Source organism: Aquila chrysaetos, assembly GCF_900496995.4.
Source record: "Aquila chrysaetos chrysaetos chromosome W unlocalized genomic scaffold, bAquChr1.4 W_unloc_1, whole genome shotgun sequence".
NCBI classification, from domain to species: Eukaryota; Metazoa; Chordata; class Aves; order Accipitriformes; family Accipitridae; genus Aquila; species Aquila chrysaetos.
Window position 1 is genome coordinate 3,624,876 of NW_024470321.1, and position 11,049 is coordinate 3,635,924.

The window sequence follows — 11,049 nt, forward strand, 5'->3', positions numbered from 1 at the left end:
GGGACAGCAGTCCATGGCCAGCTTTCCAAACCTAAGGGCCCACCACATACCCAACAATTAGTCAGATTAAAAGTGTTGGCCACTTGCTGGCCTAGAGCCACAAATTCATTTTGCCACTCCAAGCCGAAAAGAGGGGCACAGGAGTTTCCCCAGATATTAAAGGCGGTAACAATAGTTGACCAAAACAACATCTGTGGTGGTATAATGAACATCCTGTGAATATTAACAAAGCAATCACCGACAAAACTACACAAACAATTAACAGCTTCACGTATTTCCTCAGGTCCGCTCCAGAGTCTTCACCTGAGAGAGAAAAGAAAAAAAAAACAGACTCGGTTCGTTCTAAGGAACCGGAAGTAAATTGTTATTAGAAGGATGGAATAATCCACCTGGTATTGATTTTATGTTCCTTTCCATAAGCATCTTTTGCTTTCCAAGCATATTTATTCATTGGTGTTTCCAGTACCAGAGGTACGGTTCCCACCGTGGGGAGTTCAACTAAGACTGGTTGGCCCGGAAAGTGTGATGGATTTCTGGGATGATCCGGGTCATCTGGAGCTGGCATAATGGTTGGGGTCTTTGGGCAAAACGCTGTAATTTTCGGGCACCCATTCATTCCCCAACGACTGTTAACACTAGTCACTGCATCCCGTAGCCGTTCAGCCCATCCAGGCTTATGTGGCTTGAGGAAGCGTTTCAGCAATCCATTTGTTCTTTCCACAATTCCATTTGCCTGTGGATAATACGGAGTATGGCGTACCCACGAGATCCCTTCCTGGGTTGCCCAATCTTGGACTATGTTAGCAGTAAAGTGGGAACCATTATCTGACTGAATTGACTGAGGTTTGGGGAAAGTGCCAAACCACTCTTTCAAAGCTTTCACTGTGTTTTCCCCAGTGGCTCTGGCAAAGGCTTCGGCCTGGACTAACCCTGACACTATCTCTACTCCAACTAACACATAATGCTTTCCTTCTGATTTTCAGAAGGGGCCAATGTAGTCCACTTGCCAAGCCTCCCACAACCCTTTCCCCTCCCTTAGGTGTAGGGGGTCACCTTCCAGGGGGTGTCTTTCCAAGCGGGTACGACATTGTTCACAGGCAGACACACAAGTTTTACATTCTTCCCTGGTAACTGGCCAACCTCGAGCTTGGGCCTCACAATAGAGATCTTTGATCCCCGAATGTTTCCTTTTTACATGTAGCCATTCTAACAATCGCTCCCAGTCTTCTGCTATTGGGGTGTTCTGGAGGGGAGCTAATTGGGCCAATTCATCAGCTTTGCCATTCCATTGGCTAACAGGGGTGCTATCCTGTTGATGGGAAGCCACCCAGGCTACTGCAAATTTTCCTTGTCTAGCAATGGTTAGAATATCTTGCCACTTTTCTTTCTGCCATACAGGTATCCTATTGACTTCCCACCCATTTTGTTCCCAGAATGGAAGCCATTCAGTACAGCCTTTAAATACAGCATAGGAATCAGTATAGATATAGACAGGAGAGGTAGATTGAGCTTCATGCTGGAAAACACTCCATACTGCAACTAATTCCCCTACTTGAGCACTACCCTCCCCTTCGGTGATTATTTGTTTGTCCTCATCTACGCGGAGCGCTACAGCTCGATATTTCCAAGTTTTTCCTTCTCGTTTAGAGGAAGCATCAGTAAACCAAACATTCTGCAACTGTTCAGAAAAGGGGGGGGCCACTTGTATTACAGGAGGAAGTTCAGGTGTTTCTCTATCTGGGCTTGTTTCCTCTTGAATGGTTAACATCTTTGTTGCCCCCTCAGACACAGTAAAAATGTCACAATAATGCTCTATCTGGGCATACCATTTTCGTACAGAGGCTCTCTGAGCCACCCCATCAGGGGGCGGAGTTCCTGTTAAAACAGTCTTGGTTACTTTAAACGGGCCTCTAAGTATTATAGACTGCTGTCGAATAGTCCGTTCAGCCTCTCTCAAGGCTAGACTGACTACAAACAAACCTTTCTCCCAAGCAGTATATCTTTTTTCTGCATCCTTAAAACTGCGAGAATAGAACCCAATAGGTCGAGTGGGTCCTTTGGGGCCCTTTTGCCATAAATGTATTGATAACCCACTTTTGGCAAATCCCCATTCAATATGGACAGTGTCTGTGGGATGAATAGGACCAAGGGCTTGATGGGCAGTTGCTTCAAAAATTAGCAATTGCAATGCCTCTTTGTGGGGCTTGGTCCATTCCCACTGAGCCCCTTTTCGCAACAAGTCATATAGGGGTCTTGCAGTAATTGAAAAATCAGGGATATGTTTCCTCCAAAACACAAGTAATCCTAGTACATGCTGTAAATCCTTTTTTGACTCTGGCATTTTAATCTGATCCAATGAGGAAAGGGTGTCAGGGGGGATACATGTCATCCCTCCCTTCCACCAAATTCCTAAAAACTTTACTTCGCTTGAGGGTGTTTGTATTTTCTCTGGTGGAATTTTCAGCCCCAAGCTTTCCAAGTGAGAAATTATGTTATCCTGAGTTTTCTGAACCTTTTCTGTTTCATCCCCACCTACAAGAATGTCATCAATGTACTGATAAACACTGACCCCTTCCTCTGTCTGAATTACTTCTAGCTCCTGCGCTAACGCATGATGAGCTAGAGTGGGGGAATGCTTGTATCCTTGTGGGAGTCGGGTAAAAGTAAATTGCTGACCCTCCCAAGTAAATGCAAAGCGGTCTTGATCCTCTGTTTGCAGGGGGGACCATAAAAAACATATCTTTAACATCCACTGTTGCCATAATCGGGTGGGCTCGTTCCTGGATTGTAGCTATAAGCTCAGCAATATTTGGTACCGCAGCTGTCAATGGACCGGTATTTGCATTAAATCTGCGATAATCTACAGTTAATCTCCACTTGCCATTAGGTTTTCGCACTGGCCACACCGGGGAGTTAAAAGGAGAATGGGTTGGAATCACAATACCCTGTCCCTTTAACTCCTCTAACACAGGCGCGATTCCCTCTCTGGCCCCCAAGGGTATCGGGTAGGGCTTAACATTTGTAAGCTTTGAAGGGGGAAGCAGCAGTGCGGCTTTTAACAGCCGAATATCTATTGTGGGAGAGCCAAACGACCACTGTCTGCTTTGGTTATCAGTCCAGGTTTTTCCTTTTAAAACATCGAGTCCTAAAAGGTTAAGTGGAAACTCCCCCACAACCATTGTCACTGTAGTGGCACTATCTTCTCCTGGCAAACGCAGGCTGACCATTGCTAATGCCTGTGGCTGAACAATGCCGAATGCATCTGCCACAAAAAGCCGCTGTTTGGAGGGTGTAATTCCGCAATTAGCAGCATCTTTGGTTTTAATAGCTGAAATCTGAGCTCCGGTATCTACCAAAAAGGTGACTGGGACTTGTCTTGGTCCCACAATGCCTGTAATTAGTAAATCACCCTGGCCGTTTTTCAGTGAGCTGTCTAATATACATCCAACCTTCGCCCCCCCGCTCACCACTGGAAGGCGAAGGATCTAGTTTCCCGCCGGCTCTTGGGTGGCATTTGTTTCTGATAAATCAATCAGGGAAGGTGTGCTAAGGGTAGTATTCTCAAAATCCACTTTTCTGTTTACTGATTTATCAGGCCACGCTGTTACCAATTTTTCCAATTTGTCTGTTGGCATCCCGTCCATTAAGCCACGCGGGATCCCCTTCTGGTATCCCCACGCCCACAGTATATTACGTTTGTTCGGGATATCTCTCCCCCCCAGCGGTTTAGCAAGGGGTGTTCTCTTATCACTCCCAGGGCACGGAACTATTTTTACTTCAGTCCGCCTCAAGCCCCTGGAGTCTGTTTTGGTGGCTGGAGGGTTAACAGGACCATATTTGCGCCCGTAATTAATTAATTCCTGGGCCACTTCTCCCCAAGTCCACATTTTCTTATCTGGGGGGAGGCGGTGCTGATCAGGCGTGAATCCTCCTGAAGCAGCCCCAACACCCTCGCCCTGGGGCATCGCCTGTATCTTTCCTTGTAATTGTATACCAATTGGTTTCAGAGAATCAGGGAGTCCCCGTATAAGGGGAGTCATTCGCTCAGGATCCACCAACATCATCATCGGGGACTCCTGCCTAGGCTCCAATTTTCGATCACACATCATCTGCAGACAAGCTGCCTTTTGCACACTCTCCACTAATTGATCAACAGTCCCCGTAATCGCGAGGGGATCTCCCCTCTCCAAGGGGTTCAAACCCCCCGCCCAATAGGCTGCCCGTTGGGTTAAAGACCAGGGGGCACAGTGATTCCCAGTAGTTAAAAACACTCCCGGTCCCCAATACCCTTCCACCTCCTTTTCACTTAACAGAATCTGGTCCCCCCCCGACAATGATACTCTCCACACATACTCCGTTTCTGACTCCTTAGGGGTTCGGCCAAATTCCTTTTTTAGTTTTGCCAACTCAGTGGCAGTATAGGGGACCTCTTTAGTTGTAACTTGGGGGAACTGGTCCTGCTCATCATCATAAGTATATTCAGTTTTGACTAAAGGTCGCAATGAAGGCAGCTCTAACTTCTCCACTCTCTCTTTTGCTGCCTGCAGGTCCTTAAAGGGGTAGCCAATTTCTGATCTTGGAGGAATTTCCTCACGGACAGTACCTGCAAGGAGCTGCTCCTTAAGAGCAATTTGCAAATGTTTCACTTGGTTCTTTTCTGCTTCAAGTTGTGCTTTTAATCCCGCCACTTGTCCCATAAGGGACTGAACAAGATTTTGGAGGGATTCAATAATTTGAGATTCTGCAGTGAGGTGGCAATCCCTATCCTCCACTGCTGCGGCCAGACTGGCACCGAGAACGGCACAGACAATTGCTTTTCCTTTCCCTGACCGCACTCTAGCATCTTTCTGTAAAGCGACCATTCGATCAACAACGCTCTGCAGATTATACCAATTTCCCTGAGCCCAGTCTATCCCAAGCACAGAGGGTCGCGCTTTATGTTTTTCTAAAAAATCAAACAAAGCTTCTTTCCCCAAAGGGGCAATTTTGCTATCACTCATCTTATACAAAGCGGGGAAGCAGTCGTCTCAGGAAGGTAGCACGTAAAGTTTCAAACACCACAAGCCTGCCCCCCTTACGTTCCTGAGAGGTCTCGCGTATTAAAGCAGGGAAACAGTACGGCACTCTCGTCTCAAGGGATCCTGTCCGTGATGCCAATTTAAATGTCCCGATCCAATGTCGGGGAAGGTTTCGATATGATCCCAAGAGCGAGATTAAGACACAAACGAGGTCAAATGCCGTATAGTCAAAAGAGTTTTTATTATCAAAAGTATCAAAAGTGGAAAATGGTAGCGATAGGATAGAATGGAAGAAAAGGTAGAAATTAAGCAAGCAGTCGGGATAGAGTTGCAAGGATAGTCACCACCATGGATCCAGCGGCGTCCCGTCGGCCCTCAGGCAAGCAGTCGGTGGTGGGAGTTGCAAGGATGGTCACCAGCACGGATCCAGCGGCGTCCCGTCGGTCCTTAATCTTCAATTCTTTGGTGAGGAAGAAAAGGCCCCCTCACCACTTGTTTCTAGGGGTTCTTTATAGGGCATATTTCGATGATGTCATGCGCTGCAGGTTTCATTCATCACACAACCTTCGCGTGATCGATACCAGAAACCAATATCTTATCAGCTCCAGCCCAGTTTCCTCCCCTGGATGCCTCAATGGCCTGGTAATCGTCCTTATGGACAGAGGAGTGTCCCGCTTAAACCGGCCATCTTGGAGACAAAGGGCTCAAGATGAGCAGTTCACAGTTCCTTGATGACAGCCCAGTCCCTCATACCTAACAATCTTTGAGGCAAATGGTTCGAGATAACAATTCAGCCTCTTACAGGGAGGAGTGAGGAGTCCTCCCCCTGAGGAGGAAGGAGCAGCAGAGACAAGGTGTGGTGAGGTGACCCCAACCCCCATCCCCTGTTCCCCTGCGCCACCGGGGGGAGGAGGTAGAGAGAACCGGGAGTGGAGCTGAGGCGGGAAGGAGGGAGGGGTGGGGGGAAGGTGTTCTAAGGTTTGGTTTTACTTCTCATTATCCTTGATTTGATTTGATTTGTAGTAAATCAAATTGATTTTGTTTCTTCCCCAAGTTGAGCCTGTCTTTTGCCCGTGACCATAAGTGGTGAGTGATCCCTCCCAGTCCTTATCTCAACCCACGAGCCTGCCTTTAGATTTCTCCCCATCCCACCGTGACTGGGGGGGGGGGGAGGAGTGAGGGAGCGGCTGCGTGGTGCTTTGTTACCGGCTGGGCTTTAAACCACGACACACTGTGATATATCACTTAAAATAGTATTACCTCCATGTTTTCCACAAGATTTGTAGAGATGTGAAATATCAGCTTGGAACCTGGTTTGGTTTGCAAATGAAACCTCCTCCAGAGCAAACCTCTGTTCGTTTTACAGACAATTGGAGCGCCTCCAAGATAATGATTTCTTCCTTGCAGAAATGACAGAACTGCACGAGTGCTTTTCATAATCTTCAGTGCAAAGTAAACACTTCAGTGTAATGCACTAGTGAAGGTGTCGCTTGAACTAGTTTGGCTGACTTCTGCAAGCCAAGTTAAGGATTTGCAATATGATCTATTTTGATGATTGATTTGTAAGAGCAGTAGGTGTAACTGGTTGATATTGAGTACTGGAGGTACTAATATATAGATGTAATTCAAGCTAGATGCTACATTAAGGTATAGCGTGCCTTTGCAATAAGTCAATCTGCCATATAGGAGGAACTTAAAGAATTTTCAGCTTCGGTTTTATAGTTTAATGCTCTTCTCAGGTTTTTTCTCCTTTTAATTTCTCTCTTATGCAGAGGAACTACCTCACTGGATAGTGTCAGCAATGAAATGTCTAGCGAATTGTAAGTAAATTTGGGGGGGACACCACGCCCCACCCCCTGTAAAAATCAATTGAACTGACTGTGCCTTTACTGCTTTGTCAAATACCATTTATATTCACAGTCAATCTTTTTTCTGATCATTTCCTTGAAAACAAAGTTGGAAAAGATCAGCCAGTATATGTTCTTCTGCCAGTGCAGTTTATTTCAATGAAATATATAAAGGTTTAACTATTCTGTTCATATTTTTCCTCTATTGTAATGAACGGGTTAACTTTGTTCATGAAATCGCATGTGGAGGTAGGGATATTCTTCACTTATCTAAGACCATGAGTACCGATGATTAGCATATGTAGAGAGACGTTTACAGAGCATGAATGGGACTTGAGTCACCTAAAGAACAGCTGAGGAAGACTTCGGCCTTCATCCCAACAACCACCAGAAGGCAAATTACGACCACTTAACACCTGATGGCACAAGATACCGAAGATACCAGCCAGCCATCACGTACCAGGGACTAAAAAGACTGTATAAATAAAGAGGCTCTTCCCCTGTTTGGGTGCGAGCTTGTGGCGGAGCACTGTCTCCCCGGCCGCCCAGCGCTGTTTTGCTCTTTTATCGCTTGCTAATAAATTTGATCTTTTATTTAATACAAATTGGCTCCTCCAATTTGTCACGAGCGTCTATAACAAACTTGGTGCCGTGACTCGGATCCAGGTTCTTTGGTGCGGACCCTTTCAAGCGGGGAGGCGCCCTATCCCCGGATAGCCCCGTCTTGAAGAGGTGCCGCCGCCATACCCTGGATCCACGAACCCCTCTAAATTACGATAACTGAGCAAAAGAACCTGCAGGACCCCTTAAATTTTGTGCACGAAGACCAAACGAAGACCCCAGGAGTGGGTGAGTATATAAAGCGTGAGCCGTTTGGTTGGGGTGGTTATCCCGAGGTGCGATTGTGTGTGAGGTCTCTCTGAGATCACGCGAGTGCGGATCCTCCAGTAGTGCAGTTCTCGTAGCCCGCGAGGGAGCGAGTCACGACCGAGGGGAAGTGAGTGTGTGTGTGTGGACAAAGGCACCTCGGAAGATGGGGCAGAGGAAAAGCAAGCCCTCTGGACCCATGGGGATGGGGAAGGGAAGTAAGTTACCAGACATACCCCCAGATAGTCCCCTAGGCCTGATGTTAAGATATTGGGACAGTTCACCAAGGAGAAAGGATAGGTCTAAGGAAAAGATGATTAGTTATTGTATTGAGGTTTGGGGTGGAAAACCTCTCAGTAATCCTCATGTACTCTGGCCTGTGTTCGGGTCCTCTGAGGATTGGGTGTGTCAACAATTAAATATATGGGTAGACAATAAGAGACCACCAGCCAGCCCAGAGGAAAGTGAATATGCTGCCTTATGGATTTCCCAATCCTGGGAACTGTCATTCCTCTTTGCCTTAAGGGAAAACAGACCAGATAAACCTCGAAAAGATGCTGAGGACCCCCTTTGGCCCCCTCCCTATGCCCCTCAGGCCCCTCCTCCTCAGGACCCACTCCAAGGCCAGGAAATAGCCCAGGCCCAGGAAGGGTCAGATTCGGAACCTAATTCCTCGACCCCGACACCCCCTCCCAGAAGGTCTGCACGCAATAAAATAAGGAGAGGAGAGGAAAGATTGTTTCTTCTTCGAGAAATGTTAGTACCTGGTGGGGATGGACAGGGGGGATCGGGAATGGGGTATGTGGCAGTTCCCCTTAATACAGGGGATGTAAGGGAATTTAAGAAAGAAATGGGGAGTTTGTTAGATGATCCCCTGGGGGTAGCCGAGAGGTTAGATCAATTCTTGGGACCAAATTTGTACACGTGGGATGAATTACAGTCTATCCTGGGCATATTATTTACCGTAGAAGAAAGGGACATGATTAGAGGGGCTGGGATGAGGCTGTGGGACCAGCAACATCAGGCTGGCCCGGCGGCGGATCAAAAATGGCCCTTAAATCGGCCAAACTGGAATAATCAGGATCCGGCTCACAGGAATAATATGTCAGACTTGAGAACAATTATAATACAGGGGATACGGGAATCTGTTCCCCGAGGACAGAATATTAATAAAGCCTTTAGTGAAAGGCAGAAAAAAGATGAGACCCCGACAGAATGGCTTGAAAGGTTAAGGAAAAACTTCCAGTTATACTCTGGGGTAGATCCTGCCACTCCTGTGGGACAAGCGTTGCTGAAAACTCAGTTTGTGGCCAAATCATGGGAAGATATTAGGAAGAAGTTGGAGAAAATTGAGGACTGGCAGGAGCGGGGGTTGGATGAATTACTTAGAGAAGCTCAGAAGGTGTATGTGAGGCGAGAAGAAGAAACTGAAAAGCGGCAGACTAGACTGCTGGTTGCAGCAGTAAGGGAAGGACAAAAGGGTGTGATAAGGAGACCTGGTAGGCCTGGTGGGGGAGATAAGGGAAGAATGGAGAGGAGAGGAGATAAAGCCGTGGAATGTTTCTATTGTGGGAAAAAAGGACACATGAAGAGAGAATGTAGAAAAAGGATTCAGGATGAAAAAATGTTCCAGGAGGATTAGCGGGGTCAGGGGCTCTATGTGCTGAGGACCCCCGGTAAGAAGGAGCCCTTGATAACTTTAAAAGTGGGTCCTCAGCGCCAGGAGGTGACCTTTCTTGTAGATACCGGAGCCGAAAGGTCTACTGTACAATCATTACCTCCGGGATGTAAAATATCCGGGGATAAAGTTAATGTAATTGGAGCAAAAGGGGAACCTTTCAGGGTCCCCGTGATAAAAGATTGTGGCGGTGGAATCAAGTTGCAGATGCGGAATCGGAACGCTCTTGTTAGTACCTGAAGCGGAATATAACCTATTAGGTAGGGATTTAATCATAGAAATGGGGATTCGAGTAGACGTGGAAAAGGAAGAGTTAAAAATTAGGCTTTGTCCCCTTACAGAGGTGGACGAGAAACAAATTAACCCCGAAGTGTGGTATACTCCCGAAACGGTTGGAAAACTGGATATTGAACCATTTGAGGTGGTTATTAAGAACCCCGAGATTCCAGTGAGAATTAAACAATATCCCATATCTAATGAAGGGAAAGGGGGACTAAAACCTGAGATCGAGAGACTAATAGAAAAGGGGGTACTCGAACCCTGCATGTCCCCTTTTAATACCCCGATTTTACCAGTAAAAAAATCCGATGGTAGCTATCGGTTGGTGCATGACCTAAGGGAAATCAATAAACGGACTGTCAGCCGGTTCCCGGTAGTGGCAAACCCACACACCCTGCTGAGTCAATTGGGACCCGAGAACCAATGGTATAGCGTAATAGATCTTAAGGATGCATTCTGGTCATGCCCTCTAAAGGAGGAATGTAGAGATTATTTTGCCTTCGAGTGGGAAGACCCAGACACTCATAGGAGACAGCAGTTAAGGTGGACTGTACTCCCCCAGGGGTTTACAGAATCCCCAAACTTATTTGGACAAGCCCTAGAATGGGTTCTGCGGGAATACCAACTGCAGGATGGGGTCGTACTAATACAGTATGTGGATGACTTATTGTTAGCAGGAGAAAATCAAGAAACAGTCAGAAAAGAAAGCATACGGTTGTTAAATTTCTTGGGCCTTCAAGGCCTCAAGGTATCACGGCCAAAACTACAGTTTGTGGAAAAGGAGGTAAAATATTTAGGACACTGGATAAGCAAGGGGACTAAGAAGTTGGACCCCGAACGAGTAAATAGAATTTTATCACTGAAAGCCCCGAGGAGTAAACGACAGATTAGACAATTGTTGGGGCTATTTGGGTATTGTAGGCAGTGGATTGAAAACTTTAGTGCGAAAGCACGATTTTTGTATCAAAAGTTAACTATGGATGGGTTGCTTAAATGGACCCCGGAGGATGAAGAGAGATTAGAGAGTCTCAAGGCTGATCTAGTTAACGCCCCTGTCTTGAGTCTGCCTGATGTGAGGAGACCCTTTTATTTATTTGTGGCCACTGAGGAGGGGACAGCATACGGAGTTTTAACCCAGGAGTGGGCAGGGAAAAAGAAACCTGTAGGGTATATTTCCAAATTATTAGACCCCGTCAGCAGAGGGTGGCCCACCTGTTTACAGGCAGTCGTTGCTGTAGCCCTGATAGTGGAAGAAGCAAATAAGGTAACATTTGGAAGTGAATTAAAAGTGTTCTCCCCCCATAATATTCGAGGGGTTCTCCAACAAAAGGCTGAAAAATGGATCACCGATGCTAGGCTT

General features: G+C 46.6%; 1 protein-coding gene across 1 annotated transcript; it reads right to left on the bottom strand.

Annotated features, from left to right (window-relative positions):
- Positions 1-3,485: 3,485 nt before the first annotated feature.
- Positions 3,486-5,000, bottom strand: LOC121232857. The gene has a single exon (XM_041121325.1). It carries the CDS (start codon positions 4,998-5,000, stop codon positions 3,486-3,488), a length of 1,515 nt encoding a protein of 504 aa, XP_040977259.1.
- Between the last annotated feature and the right edge of the window lie 6,049 nt (positions 5,001-11,049).